The 23,444-nt window shown below is 52.2% G+C and overlaps 1 protein-coding gene and 1 pseudogene across 1 annotated transcript; both read left to right on the forward strand.

The window, feature by feature from the left end:
* LOC112545267 (natural killer cells antigen CD94-like) lies at positions 1-13,272 on the forward strand. The gene is made up of 7 exons (XM_075918925.1): positions 1-128; positions 781-911; positions 4,619-4,702; positions 6,205-6,303; positions 7,786-7,937; positions 10,218-10,360; positions 12,936-13,272. The coding sequence occupies exons 2-7, from the start codon at positions 812-814 to the stop codon at positions 13,054-13,056; spliced, it is 699 nt and encodes a 232-aa protein (XP_075775040.1). The 5' UTR covers positions 1-128; positions 781-811; the 3' UTR covers positions 13,057-13,272.
* Positions 13,273-17,102: 3,830 nt separating this feature from the next.
* Positions 17,103-22,753, forward strand: LOC142827925 (interferon-induced protein with tetratricopeptide repeats 5-like; annotated as a pseudogene).
* The last annotated feature ends 691 nt before the right edge of the window (positions 22,754-23,444 follow it).

Below are 23,444 nucleotides of genomic sequence, written 5' to 3' on the forward strand. Positions count from 1 at the left end.
CCGACATTGGTAAAGCTCTTTCTACGAGGAAGAACACCTTTTCCGAAAGGGCTCTTTCAGAAAAAGGCGTGTGTGGACGCGGAAGAGGGAGCTTTTCTGAAAGAAGAGGCCTCCAGGAAAAAGAACAGGTGCTGTGGGGACCACTCGAACCATAGTAATCACAGCTTAAATGCGAGAGAGTATCCACTCAGTGTGGACGCTATCTTTTGAAAAAGCAGATTGCTTTTTCGATGCACTTTTGCTGTGCGGATGCTTCCTTTCAGAAGAAGTTTTTTGGAAGAGCTCTTCCGGAAAAAGCTTCTTTTGAAAGAAGCGTGTGGTCTAAACATACCCTTGGTGCAAAGTGAATACAGTAATAGGAATTGGACGGCCGTTCCCCTCTCTGAGGGGTGAGAAGCGAATTCGGATCTCCCGTCGGGGAGAGGCCTGACCTTCTCCCAATAAAAATAAATTAATGGAGATTGCCTATCTCCTAGAACTGGAAGGGACCTTGAAAGGTCATCAAGTCCAGTCCCCTGCCTTCACAGCAGGACCAATTACCATCCCTGACAAATTTTTGCCCCAAATCCTTAAATGGCCTCTGCAAGGATTGAACTCACAAACCTGGGTTTAGCAGGCCAATGCTCAAACCACTGAGCTATCCCTCTCCCCAATGGATTGGCAAAGGAAGAGAAACAGACCGGAACATCATTTCAGGGTTTTTTTTAAAAAGAAAACACGATTCCCTGGGTCATGTTCAGGATTCCTGCCAGTCTGACACACGACTTTTACTCTCTCGAGGTGTTTCCCGTGCCTGTCCCTGCGGGCCCCCATGCCTGTGCAGCAGAGGAAAGTGAAAGGCACCCCCTCCCACATAAATGTCATCTACCAAGCCAAGCAGGATGGACCGGCTGCTGACACCGCAGCTGCAGGTATCTCCTCCTCTAGCCGGGGGGAGACACTCAATCCCCTCGCCCCCTTTGCCACTCTGACCCCCTCCCTAGTCTGGGCCCGGCCTTGCCCGCTCCTCCGTGCCACGCACCTTCTTGCCGCGACAGCGAAGAAACACAGAACGCGGCGTTTTCTTCCCATGCGAAACAAGAGGCTGTAGCGCAATAAGGGGAAGAGGAGGATCCCTAAAGCTCCTCTGCCTCTCGTTGCTTCACGGCAGAGCCGCTCCCTCCAGCCTGTGCCAAATCCTCCCTCCGGCCGGCACTGCCGTGCACACAACATCCCATCTGCCTCCTTAATTCACTGACCAGGGCCAGAATTGGCAGGGGGGCTGCCCCGGGACATGGTCAGGGAAGGTTCTGGTGGCAGGGAGCTGGGCCATGGGGTGCCCCTCTCTGGGGGGATCAGGAAAGGTTTCTGGTAATGAGTGACCCCCATTTTGCTGGGGTCCATGACTGCAGGCTGCCTTACCAGAACATCTAGGCTACGTCCAGACTGGTATGATTTTCCGGAAATGCTTTTAACGGAAAAGTTGTCCGTTAAAAGCATTTTCAGAACAGAGCGTCTAGATTGGCACGGACGCTTTTCTGCTAAAGCACTTTTTGCGGAAAAGCGTCCATGGCCAATCTAGACGCGCTTTTTCGCAAAAAGGCCCCGAGCGCCATTTTTGCAGTCGGGGCTTTTTTGCGGAAAACAAATCTGAGCTGTCTCCACTGGCCCTTTTTGCGCAAAAGGGACTTTTGCCCGAACGGGAGCAGCATAGTATTTCCGCAAGAAGCACTGATTTCTTACAGTAGGAAGTCAGTGCTTTTGCAGAAATTCAAGCGGCCAGTGTAGACAGCTGGCAAGTTTTTCCAGAAAAGCGGCTGATTTTCTGGAAAAATTGGCCAGTCTAGACACAGCTCTAGGGCGCAGGACACAAGGAATTCCCATGCCATCCAAGCGGCAGGGAGCCGGGTGCTATAAGGCCATGAGGAGAGGGTGCCTTGGCTGCCTGCCTGTTTAATTTAGTTGTGAAGGAGAAGGTGGTAATAAAGTAGTGTCTAGAGTAGTGTTTCTTAAACTTTTTAAGATTGAGGAACACCAAACAATAATAATTTTTTATGAGGAACACCAAGGATTTTTTGTTGAGCAAAAAAAAAAAAGTTAGGAGAAAAAGGGCGAGGGGGAAAGATATCGAGGAAAAAAAGCAGTCTGGGGAAAGTTATTGAAAAAAAGAAAAGGTCTCCTGCCCCTTTAAGGGCAGCCCTTTTTAATTCTGTTGTTCTCCGTACCACACCTCCGACTGCCTTGCGGCTCACCGGTGTGCTACGGGATACAGTTTAAGAAACACTGGTCTACAGGCCTCACTCCAGCTCAGGGTCCCAGCGAGTCTCTCATTGCAGAAACTTAAATAGCCCTGTGGGAGAAAGGCAGTACGAGCACCCCCATTTTACACACAGGGAGCTGAGTACAGAGAGAAGAAAGGCCAGTTTCACCGAGGGGTGTAGGGCCTACCCCCTTTTTTAGGTCCCTAAGTTCAACATTCAGGTGCTCCTGCCTTTCTTAAATCTGCCGCACAGCTGCCGCTTAACCCACTAGGTACTTACATTGTTAGAGAAGAAACAGGAGACCCAGGAGCGGATAGGATAAACAAACTGCTCTATTGAGGACGCATGCTTACCTCGGACCTCCAATGTAACGTAACAATTTGGCTCCAGTTACACCCTTTTATCAATTTTAGTATGTTAATTCACACGTCTCTCACTACTTCCCCTAAAACCTTATTTAGTACGTTAACTTCCATATCATGAATGTTAGCAGGCAGGTGATGAATATTATTATACCCTCCCCTAATTACTATATAGAGAATTTCTAATTAAATCAACACTGGTCCACACTACAGACTTTCCGAATCAGCAGGTTACAGGGATTACAAGAAAAGTGACCCTGACAATATTTTTTACAGAGCAAGAGAGAATACGTAAGGATACGTCTAAACTGCACAGCTATTTTGGGATACTGGAAGTAACCTGAAATAGCTGCCCCACATCTACACAAGCCACCTGTTATTTCAAAATATTTCTCGAAATAACGGGCACGCTCTTTTGCCAAACCGGTAAACCTCATTGCATGAGGGATAAGGGATGGCTCGAAATAGCACGTTATTTTGCAATTTGGTGCTGTGTAGACGTCGCAAATTTCAAAATAAGCTATTTCAAAATTGTTTCAAAATAAGATACGCAATTTGCATAGCGCGAATTGCCTATCTTATTTTGAGTTTAGGGTGCTGTGTAGACACATCCTAAGAGACATAACCAAGAAGAGTAGCTTCATGCTTATCTATCTTTCTAGGTTGCAAGATTGGAGGGGAAAGCATGTTTATACATTAGAAAGGATAATACTTGTTTTGGCTGGGCTCTAATCTATCTTTCCAGATTGCACACACAAGCGGGAAAAAAACATACTCAAAGGCAAGGCCTGTTCTGGCTGGACCCCTTCTCCACTGATGTATAGTCATGTCAGGCCCCTATTAATTCTTACATACCCCAACATACTTTTCCTAGGCACCTACATTTCTGCTGGTTCAGGCTGAACCTCTCTAGTTCAGATCTCTCTGGTCCGGACACATCTGGGCTCTGTCTAGACTGGCAAGTTTTTCCGCAAAATCATCTGCTTTTGCAGAAAAACTTGCCAGCTGTCTACACTGGCCGCTTGAATTTCTGCAAAAGCACTGATGATCTCATGTAAGATAGTCAGTACTTTTGCGGAAATACTATGCTGCTCCCGTTTGGGCAAAAGTCTTTTTCCGAAAAACTTTTGCGCAAAAGGGCCAGTGTAGACAGCAGAGATTTGTTTTCCGCAAAAAAAGCCCCGATCACGAAAATGGCGATCGGGGCTTTTTTGCAGAAAAGCGCATCTAGATTGGCCACGGACGCTTTTCTGCAAAAAGTGCTTTTGCGGAAAAGCGTCCTGCCAATCTAGACGCGCTTTTCCGAAAATGCTTTTAACGGAAAACTTTTCCATTAAAAGCATTTCCGGAAAATCATGCCAGTGTAGATGTAGCCCTGTTGTTTGGCATGTTTTTAGTTAGCCAGATGTCCGCTTAGCATGGGTGTGGCCAAGTTTCCCATGGCCCCATAATGTTTTTTTACAGCCACCAGTCCTGGCTCTCAGTGTTCTGTGCTGTTATTTAGCTCTGATGTACTCCTCAAGGTCTTCCAAGAGCCCAGTAAGCAGTGGATGTGTTGGTAATGCTGCTAGACAACATTGACCTCCCATGGTCCAGAACATTCTCTGGATCCGGATTAGAGAGGTTCAACCTGTAGATGGCTTTGCTAATGCCTAGATCCTGGTACCACGCCACAACTAATGAGCTACTCCAAGCCCCACCACAAGCCAAAGCTCCAGGAGCCCTGAAACAGGATTCTCAAACTACATGTCCCTGCACCTGGCCTCCCAGTAGGGCCTGACCCCTTAGTGCATGTCTATGCCTTGGAGTCTGTGCAAAAGACAGCCAGGTGTGTGTCCCAGAATACCCAGGAGACTAGAGGGTAGGACATTCAGCTGGGACATAGAAGACATCCCAGGAGAGACCTCCTACCACTTGGCTACTGGCGTAGACACTTCACATCAGGAGAGGGTTCCCGGCTGAACCTCCCAAGCAGAGGGGAACGTGTGTTTATGTGCTCCATTTCCTTCCTATTAGAAACTCCATGGCGTCGCCCCGCCATAATCCTTATGCCTCTCTGCCTGCTCTTGCTGATTCTGGTGATTGTAATGGCTCAGCGGGGTGAGTGTTTTACAGACTCAGACGAACACTGGCCCTGAATTACTCCCTTCTTTTGATGTGTCGGTGATTTCCACGCCATGCATCTGACAGAGTGGTTTTATGGTGCCACAGGGCTCCTCATTGCAGATACAGACTAGTACGCTTGCCCCTCTGAAACTCAGAAAAGTCTGTCTCTAGCAGCTGCTGTTCAGCATCCTCCTGGGATACCACTGGAATGGAAGGAGGATCACCATCACAATCTGAAATGAGGACATCATCTTCCTCTATTTTCCCCAACGGAAATATTTATTGACCTCTTCTGCCTTTTCAGCATGATTGATAATTCTATCACTTCAATCTGATAATAGACCAATCCCAGGGTGTGTCTAGACTACAGAGTTTTGTCGACAAAAGTGGACTTTTGTCAACAAAACTATACCTGCGTCTACACTACCGCTGAGTTCTGTCGACATAACGTCGACAGAACTCAGCAGTTTTGTCGACGCTGGTAAACCTCATTTTACGAGGCATAACACCTTCTGTCGACAGAGTTTCTGTCAACAGAAGGTGTTATTGCATGTAAACTGTCCTTTGCGTCTACACTACCATGTCGACAAAGCAGCTTGCTTTGTCGACAGAACTGAATGTAGTGTAGACGCTCTTTGTCGACAGAAGTTTTGTCAACAGTATCCGTCGACAAAACTTCTGTCGACAAAAGCCTGTAGTCTAGACGTACCCCCAGTGTTAACATAGGAACATAAGAACGGCCAGACTGGGTCAGACCAAAGGTCCATCTAGTCCAGTATCCTGTCTGCTCGAGGTGTACCGGTAGTTCAAATTAGAGATCCTAATTAGAACTACCTACTCCGTGCCGCGTGTAGCCACGGGCACGGAGTTCGGACTGAGGGGGATTTAAAAATGGTGGCGCCCGGGAAGATTCAAATGAAGCCCGGGATATTTAAATCCCGGGCTTCATTTGCAACTCCGGTTGCACTCATTTACCTACCTAGCTCGAACTAACGAGCTAGGGTAGACATACCCCAAGAGACATAACAAAAAAAAAGCAGCTGCTGCTTATTTATTTTTTTAGGCTGCAAGAACAGAGGGAAAGAGCATATTTATACATCAGAAAGGATAATACCTGCTTTGGCCGGACTCTTTCTCTATTTTCCAAACTGCAAGAATGAAGGGGAAAAACATGCTCAAAGGGCAGTACCTGGTCTGCCTGGATCCCTTTACCCCTAATGTATAGCTATCCCAGACCCCTATTCATTCTTACATATTCCAGCAAAAACAACGGTGCCGGTTCTCCTCTTGCGCGTCCTTGAGTAAATACGGAATGACTCCTGTGATCTCATGGGAATTCGACTAGTGTTAAACTAGCTGACGCAAGAGGAGACTCAAGCTCTGCATTCCCGCTGTCAGTCAGTAGGTGGCACTGTAAAGAGCGCTGGGGTGACAGGTGCTGTAGCAACCGGCTAGCTCTGGGCACCACCGTCTTTTCCGTTCTCGTCTCTTTAAAGTTTACCATCTGACCAAGAAATCAGAGGAGCAGCTGGAGATCCTTGAAATAGAAAACATCGTCCTCTCGGAGACACTGCAGCAGCTGACAACTGGCAAAGGTAAGGAACCACAGCTACAGCCTGGGAGGAAGAGACTCTGCCTATCCACCAATTCCTCCCGCCCCTCTATGTCAGTTGTGTAGCTGAAGTCAAAGTAGCTTAACTCGGCTTTCTCCACAGCAGGAAGTCGAAGGGAGAACGCTCTTTCTTCGACGTCCCTTGCTCCTCGTAAAATGAGGGTTACAGCAGTCAGACTAAGTCCTCCAGCTTGACAGTATCATATATGTAGTAGCCCAATGTCTATGACTCTGTAACGCTGAAATGCTGGCTGTTCCCTCTGGGCGGCGCTGTTGCCTCCCTGGCTGTACGTCATTGCCCCGCCCCCCTTCGCGCCCCCCTTCACCTCCCGCTGTGGCACTCGGCTAACTTCTGCGCCGCTCAGCCGGACCGCCGCAGAGGAGCCCAAACGGCCACTTGCTCCCCTGCGGTGGCCCAGCTAAGTGGTGCAGAAGTCAGCCGAGCACCACGGCGGGAGGCGAAGTGGGGCAGGGCAGTGACGTGTGGCATGACAGCAGCTCCAGGCCCCGACCCCTGGCCGTGAACATCACCATCCCACCCCCCCTTCACCTCCCGCAGTGGCGCTCAGCTGACTTCTGCGCCGTTCAGCCGGGCCGCCGCGTGGGAGCGAGTGGCGGAAGCGGCCGTTTGGGTTCCGTGGTCCCCCGAGTGATAGGCAGGAGGGGGAGAAGAGAAAGAGAGAGACAGAGAGAGAGGCAGGAGGCGGAGGAGAGCTGAGAGAGAGAGAGGGGGAGGCAGTAGGAGGAGGAGGAGAGAGAGAGAGAGAGAGAGAGAGAGAGAGAGATGGAGCAAGAGACCAGAGGCTCAGGAGAGAAGAGAAACGTGGAGGAGAGACCTGAAAAGCCCGTCTTATGATGGGCTAATTGGCTAGTTTCAAAATAATGGCTAGCTGTGTAGACACACTCTTTGTTATTTCGAAATAACGCTGCTGTGTAGACGTATTTAGAGCCTCAGCTATTCTCTCCTTCACCTCTGTTCTGACCCGTCTCTTGATTCCTCCCTCCCTAGATCCTTCTCTAGCTTTCCTTCCATCCTTATATCCTTGTCTGTTTCCTCTGCTCCCGATCTGTTTCTGATCGGACTCTCTTCCTTTTGTTGTGACCATCACATCCATAGACCATCAGGGGCTAGAAATTCTTGTCTCCATCTTCCTGTTACACCTGTTCATGGAAGATGGGGTTATGACTGTACCTCAATCCAGGACCTGCGCTCTCCGCTGAGACGAGGTACCCATTTGCTGTGTACCCCATTTGTTGCTGAAGAAAGGGGCTGACGGTCAAAGGCAGTAGGTCCAGCGGAACTATTCAGTGCGAGAAGAGGCAGGCCAGGATGGGTCAGGGGTTTAGAATTCTAAGCGAGGGGAATTTCCCATCATCCTTCACACCCCGCAGTGCGGAGCTGCAGTACCACAATGCTCGTGGAGGGTGAGGACTGAAAGCCTGTCTTGTTTCCCTTTTCTTCAAGAGGACAACTGCAGCATGTGTGAGGTGGGCTGGGACCAATGGGGCAACAGATGTTACTTCTTTGCCACGAGCGTCAAAACCTGGCACAGGGGCTTAAAAGCTTGTACCTCGATGTCGGCCAGCCTGGTGAAGATCGAAACGAAGAAGGAGCTGGTACAGAACCCCCTCCCCCGGTTCTCCTCTCTGTTGATATTGGTTGCTGATAAGACTTGTATATAAACACCGAGGCTGCGTCTAGACGGGCATGATTTTGCGGAAATACTTTTAACGGAAACGTTTTTCCGTTAAAAGTATTTCTGCAAAAGCGCGTCTAGATTGGCACGGATGCTTTTGCGCAAAAAGTGCTTTTGTGCAAAAGCATCCATGGCCAGTCTAGACGCGATTTTGCGCAAGAAAGCCCCGATCGCCATTTTAGCCATCGGGACTTTTTTGCGCAAAACAGTTCTTCCCTGTCTACACTGGCCCTCTTGTGCAAGTATTCTTGTGCAAGAGGGCTTTTTCCCGAGTGGGAGCGGGAAAGTATTTGCGAAAGAAGCACTGATTTTGTACATTACAAAGTCAGTGTTCTTGCACAAATTCAAGCGGCCAGTGTAGACAGCTAGCAAGTTTTTGCGCAAAATCTTGCAGTCTAGATGCACCCTGAGTGTCTGTGGCACGCTGGGGAGGAGAGACCAATTGGCAGGGGGATATGGATTGGAACATGAGGCCTTTCACCTCTAGAGCACCAGGTCCAGCCCAGAGCCAGGTCGGGAGCAACCCCCTCCATTGAGTTCCCAGTGGTGTTAACTGGGAACTTTTTAGAGACCAGTTAACTTCCTTGCTATCGTCCTTTTTGGAGCCCAAGGAAGGCCTGGCTTATCGGAGCAAACACCCTCAGCTTGTCCTCAGAGGCTGGTCTCTGCTTCTGTCATCGCAGGTCCTTTCAGGAGCACAAAGGGCATTTAAAGAAGGTTTCCCCCTCATTAGTTAGCGCCAGGACTGGGGAGTCCCATTGCAAATGACTGAGCTTTGGGAGCTAGCGATCAGGGGCGGCGGGTAATGCAGGCAAGGAAAGGCACAGCCTTCCCAACACTGCCTACGCACCCCAGCTACCAGGAAACCTGGAACCCGGCTCCCCGACCACCAGAGAGAGATGGGGCTAGGACCTCAGCACGACAGCCCTGGCCAGGAAGTATTGGGCTAGGTGGGTGGGGCTTGGCTCCAGGGGCGGGGCCTCGGGTGGAAGGGGTTGGGCTAGGGCTTGCCTTCCTCAGCGGAGCACACCCGCCGCCCCTCCTGGCAAGCAAGGAGCAGGGTGAAATAGCAATTTATGGAGCTCACTACTGAGGAGTTCCTGGAACCCGGGACACCGAAGCAAATCAGTTAGGGTATGTCTACACTACCCCGCTAGTTCGAACTAGCGGGGTAATGTAGGCATACCGCACTTGCAAATGAAGCCCGGGATTTGAATTTCCCGGGCTTCATTTGCATAAGCGGGGAGCCACAATTTTTAAAACCCTGCTGGTTCGAACCCCGTGCAGCGCGGCTACACGGGGCATGAACTAGGTAGTTCAAACTAGGCTTCCTAGTTCGAACTACCTAGTTCGTGCCCCGTGTAGCCGCGCTGCACGGGGTTCGAACCAGCGGGGTTTTAAAAATGGCGGCTCCCCGCTTATGCAAATGAAGCCCGGGAAATTCAAATCCCGGGCTTCATTAGCAAGTGCGGTATGCCTACATTACCCCGCTAGTTCGAACTAGCGGGGTAGTGTAGACATACCCTTAGGAAACCCGAGTTCAGGGGGAGATTCCTGCCTGCCTGAGAAGTGCATTTAGCATCGTGAACTAGGAGACGTGGTTAACCTGCCTTGGGCAGGGGGCTGGACTCGATGGCTTCCTGCGGTCTCTTCCAGCCCTGGGATTCCATGTGGACAGGGCCGTTGAACTTTGTGTTTCTGGGCAGGACCAGAGCAGCTAGCTGGGGGGTCCTAGCAGCAGGGTCTCCATGCTGACATAGTGGACAGTGGACGAGGTGCAATATGAGGTTTTTTCCACCTTGTGGGACTGCACCCAGCACTAGCCCCTCACGGCAATGAACCACTGCACAGGATGGGCCTTTGGTGACTCTGGCTTGGTAGCTCCTGAGTCTGCGGTTCCTGCTTTTATTCCTCCTTCCTGCCAAGAATAATCTTATTTGGGCCCAACACAAAGGGGTCGGGTGGTTTGGTAGTTAAATCAGGCCCTAGAAGCCAGGGGATCTGGGGTCGCAGTGCACGTCCCTGGGAGGGTCCCGGAGACCAGGAGCCTAGCGTGAGACACCTCTACCTTGATTTAAGGCAATTAAATTATTGGCCTGATTTCCAGAAGGGCTCCGCCTCTCATCTCCCCCAGACGCCTTCAAAGAGAACAGGGTCTTTCAGGGAGGGGCTGATCATTGTCCTTTGCTGTCTGGAGCAGGAGTTCTTGCAACGCGAGACCTCCAAGCACTTCTACCCACGCCAGCGAGATCGTTACTACTCGCCCTTCTGGACGGGGCTGACCTATGACAATAACATCGGGAACTGGACGTGGGCGGATGGCTCCCGCTTCTCCTTCCAGCTGTACGTTGCTCCTCCGTGCGCGGGCCCATCACAGGCGTGCCAAACCAGGGAATGCTGTGAATGGTGCAGGTTCTCCACCCTACATGGGGTTCACGGTTACAACCAACAGCAGGTTTCTCTTCCATTTAACGACAGGAGAATATTGGAAAATGGCCAGCTGGTTTCTGAGCAGGTCTGTCCACAACAATCCACCTTTAACGCAACTGTGTGTAACCCACCTCCATGAGGGGTATAGGCAGCCCGAGTACACTGCCACGAAACTTGGTGTGCTCAGGGGGTGAGAAAGTTTTAGTGCAGTAACTTGGCCATGTAGGTCAGCCCTGAGTATCTTCCCCAGCCCTGAAGAAGGGCTCTGTGCAGCTCTCAAGCTTGTCTCTTTCACCTCTGGAAGTGTGTTGAATAAACTCACTCATCTTGGCCTGGTGGGAACCACATACAAAGCAGGCCTGACTCCTCAGTGCCTAGCCTTGCTGGTGTAAAGTGCCAGGCTACGTCTACACTGGCATGATTTTCCGAAAATGCTTTTAACGGAAAAGTTTTCCGTTAAAAGCATTTTTAGAAAAGCACGTCTAGATTGGCAGGATGCTTTTCTGCACAAGCATTTTTTGCGGAAAAGCGTCCGTGGCCAATCTAGACACAGTTTTTTGCAAAAAAGCCCCGATCGCCATTTTCGCGATCAGGGCTTTTTTGCGGAAAACAGTACTATGCTGTCTACACTGGCCCTTTTGCGCAAAAGTCTTTCGGAAAAAGACTTTTGCCCAAACGGGAGCAGCATGGTATTTCCAGAAAAGCACTGATGATTTTATAGGAGATCATCAGTGCTTTTCCGGAAATTCAAGCAGCCAGTGTAGACAGCTGGCAAGTTTTCCTGCAAAATCAGATGATTTTGCGGAAAAACTTGCCAGTCTAGACACAGCCCCAGTGTATAGATTTGGTTTTCTTCCCACTTAAGAGGCAAGACCCATGGAGGTTTGTCAGTCTGGCCCCCTTCCTTTGTGCATTATGGTGAATGCTTAACTGCCATCAGACAGATTTGAACCTGGGACCTCTGGAGTTTCCTGTAGGCGCTGCTGCTACAGCTTGAGCGATGAAGCCAGCTGGTAGTCAGCCTTGGGCCTTTAGGTCTCTTGAGCTTATCTGTTGCTGTGGTCTAGGTGCCACTGCATGAGCCAGTGAACCACGCTAGGGCTGTGTCTACACTGGCGCGGTCTTGCGCCAGAGCTATGCAAATGAGGCTAAGCGTGGAATATTGCCGAGCCTCATTTGCATATCTAATGAGCCGCCATTGTTGCGGAAGAGGCTCTTGCGCAAGAAGGAGCTGTTTACACTGCCCCTTCTTGCAAGGGAAAACCCCTCTTGCGCAAGGCCGTTCTTCCTGAAAATAATCAGCATAACAGCATGGCGCAAGAGGGGTTTTCTTGCGCAAGAAGGGGCCGTGTAGGCAGCTTCTTCTTGCACAAGAGCCTCTTCTGCAAAAATGGCGGCTCATTAGATATGCAAATGAGGCTCGGCGATATTCCACGCTTAGCCCCATTTGCATAGCTCTGGCGCAAGATCGCGCCAGTGTAGACATAGCCTTGGTGTGTGGGTTACAAATGCGCTTTCAAATGTACGTGTGTGATGGCGTCGCTGGCGTTCCCCCGATTCTGCACCCCCGTAGCAGCCAGAACAGTCTCCACCCACCAGCAGAATAGAGGGGTTTATTGAGTTTCCAGAATACAGCACAGCATAGACGTGATGTGGTAATAGGAGGGGGGCTAGGATGTCCCAGACCTCTTAAGGCGGGTGCCTGAGGCCTTGGTCTCCAAGCCCCCTCCCTAAGCTGTCTCCATCATGTTTCCAGCCCCAGACTAACTCTTCCTCCCCCCACGTCCTTCCTTGGTTCCCACCTCCTTCCCTTCCCCCAGCCAGAACGGGTCGGGGCAGTGTCTGCCCCCTGCTGGGCCGTGCTCACAGACAGGGCCCGGAGCAGACAGCCCAAGCCTAGCGACCAACAAGATGCCCCCAACATCACAACATGGTGTCCCTTGCTACTGTCAGTCAGAAGCTGGGGGTGGGCATCAGGGGGCGGGATCTCTTGGGGTATGTCTACAGCAGGGCAAAAAACCAAATTCAGCGACGCAAATTCTGCTATGCCAATTGCGCAGCGGAAATCAAAATAGCTTCCCTCGGCTTTTGGCGCTGCCGACACAGCAGGAAGTCGAAGGAAGAGCACTCGTCCTCCGACTTCCCTGGCTCCTTGAGAAAGGAGGGTTACAGGAATCGGAGTACGGAGTCCTCCGGCTCACCATCATTTCGAAATAATGGCTTGCTGTGTAGACACGCTAGGGTATATGGAAATAACGTCAGTGTAGATATTCCCTTGAGGATTCCCAGTTCTGTTCGCTCCCTCTGGGGCACCTGGCATCAGCCACTGTTGGAAGACAGGACACTGAGCAAGATGGACCCACCCAGCATGGCCGTTCTTACGTTCCGATGAAAACAATTCCTACCCAACGCAGCCGAGAAGGGGGAAAAGCCCCAGCCTGTGGCTGTCCCCCCTGCCTGGCAGTGAAACAGGACTTGTGCTTGGCAGGTTCCAGGTCTCAGGAGCCAAGGGCTGCGTGTATATCCAGAAGGAGAAGTTCTATCCTCAGAGCTGTGCCAAGCGGGACCTCTATATCTGCGAGAAGCTCGCCAAGTTTGGGGGCCCCTGAGACGCAGGGCGGGTGCAGCAGATGGAGCAGCATTGAGGCTGGTGCGGATCTTCCCCATCTTGGCATGGCACGGGTGTCACATGGAGGCTGTTCTGTACAACCGCACCGAGCACAGCCTGTCCAGGCGCCTGTTGCCAAATTCTCTGTTAGTGAAAGGTTGTTGACAACAGTTGTAAGTTGCTCAGTTACTGACCCTGTTTGAGGCCGTATATAAAAAGCTGGTTCTAAAAAGCCCAAGTCACCCTTGTGCTTTTGTCTATTGCTCCTCATAAATTGTGCTGGGAGGGGCCTCTTCTGCGGCTCATTATGAGAATTAATTGCCTTTAATGGGTCATCAAGTTTGAATAGTCCAGTCACAATGGGCTGGCCAGACTGGATGTAACTTACCTTGTGGTGTTACCTCAGGAACAAACAGCTTTGAAATGCAGGTATGCACCCAATAGTGCTAACTTCAGACACGGTGAGGACAGGTGGATGTAAACAGGACGATAGTATATAGCAAATTTGTACAATATTTGTTGCAATTGTCAAAAAGAGGCAATATCAGTGATCTAGGCACCACAATGTCTATCATACAGTGTCTGACTCACCTCTGAGTTCACTTTTTAGGGCTTGTCTCTCCTATGGTATAGATCAACACAGCAGTGATTGATCCAACGGTGGTCAATTTATCGGGTCTCCTTAGACTCAATAAATCAACCTCTGAGCACTCGCCCGTCGACTCCTGTACTCCACCAGGACGAGAAGAGTAGGCGGAGTCGACAGGAGAACCAACCTTACTACGTGGAACACACCACAGTAAGGTTTGCTGTTTGCGTCGCCCAAGTTACCTGTCTTAGGGTAGTCAACAGTATGAAATTAGGTTGAATTTAATAAGGGCGATTTTTTTAGCCCCCAAATTTACAAAATCAAAGATGCGTGTCCTCACTGGGTGCATGAAGTCGACAGAGTGTGACCCCAGTGGTGTGGCTACCTTCGACTTTAACAGCACTGCTCTGTGGGTAGCTATCCCCACCGTTCCTGTTGCCCCTTTGCATTCTGGGTTAGGCTCCCAGTGCCTGATGGGACAGAAACATTGCCATGAGTGGATCTAGGTACCCGTCATCAGCCTCACGTAGTCATCTCTTCCCTCCCTCCCTTCTCGGAAGCAATGGCCTACAATCTTTTTGCACCCTTTTCCCCCTGGTTATCTGTGCAGATGCCATAGCAAGGCAAGCATGGACACTACTTAGCTTCCAACTGCTGTGGCAAGCATGGAAAACACCTCCTGCCTTATGCTGCAGATTGTAGACAAGCCCTGCACCTCTATTGCCTTGACATCGCATGAACGGAGAGTTCTGCTGGAAATGACAGCGGGCCTGGCTCCTCTTGTTACAGTGCAAAGAGCAATGGGGTGGAGATCTGGAGAAGTTTGGAACACGTGAAGAATGAGCACAGTAATCAAAAACACAGTGTAGTTATTCATCGGGGTCAGGATTTACTGCCGCGGTGTCCTCACAGGTCTCTGGCTCCATTGATGATGATAACCAGAAGGCTGCTTGGCTACGTCTACACTGGCATGAATTTCCGGAAATGCTTAAAACAGAATAGTTTTCGTTATAAGTATTTCCGGAAAAAGAGCGTCTACATTGGCAGGATGCTTTTCTGGAAAAGCCCTTTTTCCGGAAAAGCGTCCGTGGCCAATGTAGACGCGCTTTCCAGAAAAGAGCCCCGATCGTCATTTCCGCGATCGGGGCTTTTTTCCGGAAAAGACTACTGGGCTGTCTACACTGGCCCTTTTCCGGAACAGTGTTCCGGAATAAGGACTTATGCCCGAGCAGGTGCAGAATAGTTTTTCCGGAATAGCGGCTGATTTTGTACAGCAGAGCGTCATTGCTTTTCCGGAAATTCAAGGGCCAGTGTAGACAGCTCGCAGCTTATTTCGGAAAAGCGGCCGATTTTCCGGAATAAGTGGCCCAGTGTAGACACAGCCCTTGTGTGTGTGCTCAGGGATATAGGGCATTGTCAACTTGTGCACTTAGTCCCCACAGCAGACCCCGTGAGGGCCCCCAAAGACCACAACTCAGAGAAGGATGGAAGGTGCCAGGCTAGGTTTATTTTTAAATGAAGTACAGTAACAGTTGTCGGTAGACTCTACCCAATCACCACGCATATGTACACAATGGAATGACTCAATCAGTTGGAAATTTCCACTGCCCCCTACGTCACACCTAACCCTAACCCTAACCCCACCAAAAACACCACTTTATATACAGGTAAAAACAAATCACACCTCACTGCTCATGTGGCAGGTTACTACCCTCTGACATTGTCAGGTTACCACCCTCTAATATTACTTAGATACCATCCATCACTCTGTCCTTTGTAGTTTGATTAGATCAGTGGTTCCCAAACTTTTCGGCATCACGCCCCCTTTTTGATTTGAGTACTTCAGCTTTTCCCACCTCATCGGTCACTAGGGGTATGTCTAGACTACATGGCGCCATTGACGGAGCCATGTAGATGAGTTTACTAGACATAGCAAAATGAAGCGGCGATTTAAATTTGTTCTTTTCGGATCCTCCGCTTTTCCTGCAATGCCTGGATACACCGACTCTCAAAGCAATTAAGAGCCTGTACAATGGTTTGTTACCAGGACAATCTGTCCTGAACTAGAGTTTCCAGATCATTGGGAGATATGCCTCATGACTTCATATTAGTCTTTAAGATGTCTTTATAGCGCTTATATTGACCACTGATAGAGGGCTTTCCATGAATAAGCTGGCCGTAGAAGACCATCTTTGGTGTCCGTGTATCATCCTTCCTCATAACATGACCAATGCAGCGAAACCCTAGGGAGGTTGTGGAATCCCCATCTCTGGAGATATTTAAGAGCAGGTTAGATAAATGTCTATCAGGGATGGTCTAGACCAGTGGTCCCCAACCTTTTGGAGCTGCCGGGCACCTGGGGGCGGGGCCACTCACACGCCAGGGCCAGCAACCCCATGTGCCGCACATCCGGGGGTGGGGCCACCAATTCCCGGTGCGGCCCGGGCCAGCGCCCACCATAGCCGTGTGCCCGGGGTCAGTGCCCCTGATAGCTGCGCACCCAGGGCCAGTGCCCACCATAGCCACGCACTCGGGGCCGGTGCCCACCATAGCCGCATGCCCGGGGCCGGCGTTCCCCATGCGCCACGCATCCGAGCGCGGGGCCGCACATTCGCTGCGCGCCTGCGGTCGGCACCCCCCATAGCCGCATGCCCAAGGCCGGCACCGCCCATGTGCCATGTGCCCAGAAACAGCACCACGCATGCGCTGTGCGCCCGGGGCACGGCCAGCCCCGAGCACCTGGTGGGCACATGTAAATGCCTCAGTGGGCGCCATGGTGCCCGTAGGCACCACATTGGGGACCACTAGTCTAGACAGTACTGGGTCATGCCATGAGGGCAGGGGACTGGACTCGATGACTTCTCGAGGTCCCTTCCAGTCCTAGTATTCCATGAAACTATTGGTTCATAAGCATTGCTTCCATACGCCCATGACACCACACAGCTTAAGAACCTCCGTATTAGGAATTTTGTCCCACCAGTTCACATGGGCAATCTTCCTCAGACAACGCATATGGAACTGATCGAGGTTCAAAACATGACAATGATATATTGTCCATGACTCCGAGCCATACTGCAGGACAGTCAGGACAACTAGCTAGCTGGGTACGGCGTTTCATACCATGGTCGTTCCATAGGCATTTGCTCAGTTTCCCAAAGGCAGCGCTGGCTTTGGCTAGTCGAGCAGATACATCATGATCCACGTTTATGCTAGAGGACAGCACGCTTCCCAGGTAGCAGAACTTGTCAACAGCCTAAAGGACTGTACCGGCAGCAGTAATCACTGGAGCGCTGGGCTCTTTCCAGACAGGCTGAGGCAGAAGTGCTGGGTCTGGCTGCTTTAGTGCTTTAGCGTGGAGGGCACCCCAGTCCTGGGCTGGAAGTAACCCGGTTTCGAAGCAATTCAACCTGAACTGAAGCTCTCAGAAGTGTCCCCCAGGAGCTGCCCATAACAAACAGCCACGTATCTGAAAGTGAAATTTCAGTTTCACTTTCTCCGGCTCACTCTCACTTTCGGTTGCGATTCTTCTCACCAGCCAAAGCAATGAGGTCACCAGCCACAGCGCAGCCTGCACATAAAGGGCAGCCTCTCTCTGCTGGGCAGAGTCCAGTCGGGCCCAGATGCGAGGTGGGTATCTCCCAGAGCCGGGCCCTTGGACACCTTGGGAGGAAACGCAGAGCCGGGAGAAGAGCCGTCCCTTCCCGGGCTGGGCTGGGCTCGTGCCTGATCATAATGAGGTAAGGGGACTGGAGGCGTTGGGTGGGGAGAGCACAGGCACTTAATTCCGACCGCTTCCGAGCCTGCTCGCATAGTCTCATGTAACGTTGCATCCTGGTGACTCTCCAGGCTGGTGACTCACTGGGCGAAAGCGAGCGCTCGGCCATCGGAGCTGACGCCTGTTTGCATTGTTCTTTGGCCAGCTCCCCTGGCAGTGACTTGCCGGGTAGCACCTCCCTCTCGCCGGCTCTGTGTCCCCCCCCGGCCCTCAGCCTCCTCAGACGTGGTGGCACTGGTGCTGAGCATTTCCATAGCACCTTCTGTTGGGCCCACGCTCCCAAGGCCCCTCCTGTCCACACAGACCGAGCTGTCCCTTGGGGGACTCACTGGCCCTTCCCCAAGGGGCTGGGGCTTGGGGCAGCCCTGGGACAAAGGGAGAACTGGGGGAGCTGCTCTAGAACAGTGTGCTTAGGTCACTTTCTGGGCATCCCCACATATATGAGGTCAGATGGTTCCTGGTTGCCCCTCCCCAGTATATGTCCGTGGGGGGTTCATGGTACCAGGGAGCCTGGCTGGTGGAAAATAAGAATTCAGAACATTGCGAGCAGCCCCAGTGACCAGTGCGGCGCTTGCAAGAGGCAGGTGATGGGAAAAGCGGGGGCAGGTACAACACGGGGAACGGTGGTAACTGGCCATAGCTGAGACTTCTCTGTGCTTTGAAAGGGCAGGGGTGCAGGCCTGCAGGGCAGCAGAGGTCACAGAACACTGAGCAGAGGGCTCAGGCAGGCATTTCTTTCCACAAAACCCACAGCGGAGGCCCCCCTGGCTCTCTGTCGATAATAAAGGGAGGGGAAAAGAAAAAAAGTCTCTCGCAGGGTGGACGTTTTTTGCTGCCGAAACCGGGCATTTCCTCGAGAGCAGTCGAATCGCAGTGCGACTGGTCCCCCTGCTTTGTTGCTGAAGGCAGGTTTGGGTGACAAAATTTGGTAATGGAGACTAGGCCTAAGGGTTGGGCTGCATGGCAGGCCCAGGGGTGTGTAGCTCAGGAAGGCGTAACCGGGCCAACTGTCGGCTCGCTGGTGGGACAGGGATGAGCTCAGGGTTGACAACTTTCTTCTCACACGCAACCAAGCAACCGTGTCCTGCTCTTCCCCTCCAGAGACGCTCTGCCCTGTCCCTGAGGCCCCACCCCGCTCACTCCACCCCACCCCACCCCACCCCCCACTTGCTCTCCCCACCCTCACTGACCCGCTCATTTTCAGCAGGCTGGGGAAGCTGGGCAGGGGGAGGGCTCTGGTGTGGGGCTACGGGTGAGAGTTGTGGGGCCAGAGGGGGCGCTGGACTGGGCGGCGGGTTCAGAGCGTTCTTTGGGCTGAGGCTGAGGGGTGTGGAGGGTGCAGTGGGGATCACGGCTGGGGTAGAGGGTTGGTGTGTAGGAGGGGATGATGTTACCTGCTCAAAATTCCCTGTCACGCCCACACGCTGGGACATGCCCCTCTTCCCAGTTCCTAGGGCTCAGGGGCTTTGCAGGCCCCTTTAGCAGTGACAGAGCCTCACGCAGCCATGGCCTTACTCTCTGTTTATTACCAATCCCCACGCAGGCAGATCACACGGCAAGCACACAGAGCCCTGCTCACCAGCCCGGATCAGGCAGGGGAACGTCCCCTGTGGGCCAGGTCAGATCAGTCTTGTCTGGGTCCTGGTGGCTGCAGCTCACCGTCGTGCAGAGAATTCTTGGCTGCTCTGCTCTTAGATCTGCTGGTCAATTCCACTTCCCTCGGGTCTTTCCATTTCTGGGTCTCCTGATCTGTCTCTGCTGTCGCCTTCTTGGGCCCCAGGTTATATATTGAACCGTGACTCCTGCTGAGCCAGACAGTGACCCGCATGGCCAGCCAGTCGTGTGTGCCATGGATTGCAGGGGCTGGAGTGCGTCAGGTGGTCTGGTGTGCTTGGTACCCGCTGCCCCCCAAGTTAGCATGTAGCCCTGATCGAGTCTCCTTTTCCCCTCTCTCTGCAGCTCCCTGCCGCTGAAGGAGAAGCTGCAGACCCTCCAGTGCCACTTCACCTGGAACTTTGAAATCAGGGACAAGGTGGACGCCACTCACATCCTCCAAACGGTGGCTCTGAGGATTGCCCACACTCCCTACCTGAACCAGGCCGCGTTGCTGGCCCTGCAGGCTTATCTCTGCCACCTGCAAGGGTGATATGAGGATGCTCTGCAAAGCCTTAAGAAAGCTGAAGAGTTCCTGGCCAGAGATCACCCAGGTAACGTCCCCCGCCAGGCCCTGGTCATTTACGGGAACTACGCCTGGATCTACTATCACCTGGCCCATTACGACGTGGTGGAGCGTTACCTGGACCAGGTGAGCCAGATCTGCCGCTCCCTGAACAGCCACTTGCCGTACGCAGCTCTGATCCCTGAGGTCCACGCACACAAAGGCTGGTCTCTCCTGGCGGCCGGCTTCCGCAATGGCAGAGAGGCCACAGAGTGTTTCCAAAGGGCATTGGCAGAAGATGAAGCCAATGGGGAATTTCTTGCTGGTTTGGCAATTGCAGCCTTCGCCTCCTGGACCCACTTGCACGATTCTGTGTCTCGGAAGGAAGCCAAAGAGAAGTTGGGAGACATTATCCAGAAACAGCCACATAACTATGAAGCGAAGGTGTATTTAGCCCAGCTCATTAAGAAGGGAGATAGAGGCCAAGCTGAAGCCCTCTTGGAAGACGTGCAGAATAGCCGAGACCCTGAAGTTCTGAGGAATGCAGCCAAGTTCTTTCAAGCCCAGTTCCCAGAGAAAAGAATTCCTATTCTACAGAGGGCAATATCGCTGGACCCCACGTACCATCTCCTGTACTACGACCTTGGTGTCTGCTACAAACAACAGCTGGCAGTGGCTGACATGGACAGGAGAGAAGAAATCTTGGCAGCGGCTACGGAGGTCTTCAAGATGGCTGTGCAGAAAGATCCCACCTCTGTGTTTGCAAAGCTGGCGCTAGCTGAAATGCTCGGAGAAAAGACACCTGAGTACCAAGAAGAGATTTATCTCAACTTCATGAGCGAGGTGTCCAGCCTCAGCAAGAGGTGCCAGCAGGCCGTCTACCTTCACTGGGGGGACTTTCTCCTCTACAAGCGGGAGTCCCTGCCCGAGGCAGCTGAGATGTACAAAGCCGGTTTTGCCATCCCAGACAAGTATCAGGAGAGACCACACCTGAGAAGCAGGTTACAAGAGGTGGCAGGAAAATTCCAGCAGAGCTCCCAGACCACGGAGGCGAAGGCCATTCGTGACTTCATTAAAGCAAACGAACGCCCATGGGAGGAGAGGAAGTCCTCTGATGGCAACAGCAGAGCAGGAGGGTGGAGAAGTGGGGAAAGTGGGGGATCCTTTCCCTTCCCAGGGTGCACCAAGACCTCCTTCTGAACCAGCCCTCATGCCCCACCCCTGTACCAACGCCATGCGTGTTGCACCGGATTCTGGGTCCCTGCCTCGTTCAGATGCTGGGCCCTTCCTGTTGCTGCCTGTCGTGATTCTCGTTAGCGATTTGTATTGGAAGCCCCCGACATGGCCCAGGACCCCACAGAGCCTGGCCCCATAGAGCCTGCGGTGGAGGGACCCAGCAGACAGACAACGGACTGTGGTCTCAGCCCATCAGCTGCCCATCCATGGCCGAGAGGGCCGGAAGCGTCGCTGCTGAGGAGATTTGAGCTTCTGGAGCTGCACGGCTGTTTCCACTCCGAGGGGACGGTGCCACCCTTATAAGGGTGTGAAACCAGGTTTACCTGTGCCGATCAAGAAAGGCTTCTTTGTCGGCGCGTCGCGTCCAGACTGCCCCGATCTGCCGACAAACAGCTGATCAGCAGAGCAGGGCAGCCATTTAAATTTAAATGAAGCCGCGATTATTTTAATTGTGGCTTCATTTCCCTCTGCCGATCTGGCTAATCTACATGCCTCCGTCGACGGAGGCATGTAGTTTAGACGTACCCTAACAGTTTGGTTTCTCCTATCTCCACCGCTAGAGATTTTTAATTTTCGGTTTGACAAAGCCCTGGCTGGGTTGATTAAGTTGAGATTGGTTCTGCCTTGGGCAGGGGCCTGGACTTGACCTCCTGAGAGCTCTTCCAGCTCTTCCAGCTCTATGATTCTATGATTCCATGAAGGCCTAAAGCCTTCCTCTGCAGCCAGTCTGAAGAGCAGCAGCTCACACTCTATCTAAATGACATTAAAATAGCATCACACCAGGCTGCTAGGAAGGAGATCTCGCTCTAATGGCCCCCACTGGCACCAGATAAAGAAACAGATCTCCAGATGGGTAGAGAAAACTTAGTTCACAGCATTTCGTCTGGCCAGAAACTGCTTCTCAATAGCTGAGGTCGTGGGATCCTCATTCTACGATTATGGTCCTCGCTTTCCTCGTGTTTGTCGGTGTGATCTCTGTCTGGTTCGTCACTGTTTCTGTCTGTTCCTTTTGCTAGGTGTAAATCAACAAAGGTGGGGGGGTAGGACTGGTCATGTAATTCTGTTACAGTACGTTATGACTGGTTAGTAACATTAGATTAAAAAGCTTCAGGGGCTAGCCGGGTTAGTCTGTACAGGATAAATTTAAAAAAACAACAGTCTGGTAGCACTGTAAATCGACATGTTGTGTTAGTCTTTGAGGTGCTACCAGACTATTTGTGGGTTTTTAAGTTTATACTAAAATAATTGGTTAAGGCATAGCTAAGCAAGACTCAAGTGTCACTTTGTAAGCTGAGATCCAAGAAGGAGACAGGAGCAGGGAGGGAGGGTGGAAAGAAAGAGGAGAGGAAGAAAGGAACAGCAAGAAGAAGGAGGGAAGACCTGGAAGAAGAACTCACCTCCAAGATGCAGCCTAAGAGCAGAGGTGCCAGGACTCCTCCGCACAGCTGTGACGGGCAGCATCTTGGACCCAGAGAGACTGATCTTGCCTGGCTAATAGGGAAAGTCTGCGGGCCCTGATTAGGACTGGTGAGCCTGACGCTGTGGGCTTAACATGTGTCTTCTGCTTGCTTGCAAATTATCAATAAATAGAGACTGAGAATATGACTGTGTGAGGCTCTTTCAGTGGTAAAAGCTCCTGCAGACCCGCAGGAAGTTACACCCTGAGCCCTAGGAATTGGGTACGGGTGGGTGTCCCTGAAGTGTGGAACAGAGAGAGAAATGTGGGCGGGTAACACCGCCCGGGGCTCTCTGCCAACAGAAAACCTCCCTGCCCACTCTGCTGCCGGCTAAGCAGGAAGCAGGGGGGCCACATTCCATCGCGTGGGGCGAGCAGCACCTGCGGGCAGGTAGCGCTCACAGGAAAACACCAGGACCGTCTCTCACGGTGCAGGCGCCGCGGCTGGAGTTTCAGAGCCTTGATGGGTGGGAACGGCTGCCCGGATTTACCACACAGCTCAGCAGCCAGCAGCTTTCATGGTTCCCAGCTGGGGGCAGAGAGCCCTGGGGGGGGGGGGGGAGGGGGAATCCTGTATTGTTCTTAAGTCGGGGGGGGGGGAGATTCTTCATTGTTCTCAGAGTGGGTGGTGAGTGGAGGGGGGGTATATAACGCCAACAGGCAGAACAGGACCTGACACCTCTGGCGCTTAGTGCACACACCTCTGTCTCTGTTCATGACAGCCCCGCCCGCCTGCGCCCCAAACATAGAACAGAAATAGGCGCCGCCGGCTGTCATTTTTGGATTTCGCCTGTTGCGGACGGTGATCGCTCAGCCCCATCTCTGCTCTCAGACCTCCCGCCGGCTGCTCACAGCCTGCTGGTTTCCATGGGGCAGCTGAGATGTCAGGGTGACCTGTAAGACAAGGCTCCAAGCCCATCCCCTGCCCGCTGCACGGTCCTGCCCCACTGGCAGGAAGGGATGGACTGAGCTGGGAACAGGCGTGGGGGCTGGGCCTACAGTTTATGGGTCTTTCAGAGGAGTAAGACCCAAGACCTGATCTGTGACCCCTCATGCCAGCAAGTGCCATATTATCTGGTTCTCCCTCTCCGTGAACCCAGAAGCCAGAGTCAGCCGCAGCTCTGTGCTCTGGTTGGGAGGGGAGTAGGGCTGGCAAGGAATTCCACCTCTGGCCC

Source organism: Pelodiscus sinensis, chromosome 1, assembly GCF_049634645.1.
Source record: "Pelodiscus sinensis isolate JC-2024 chromosome 1, ASM4963464v1, whole genome shotgun sequence".
NCBI classification, from domain to species: Eukaryota; Metazoa; Chordata; order Testudines; family Trionychidae; genus Pelodiscus; species Pelodiscus sinensis.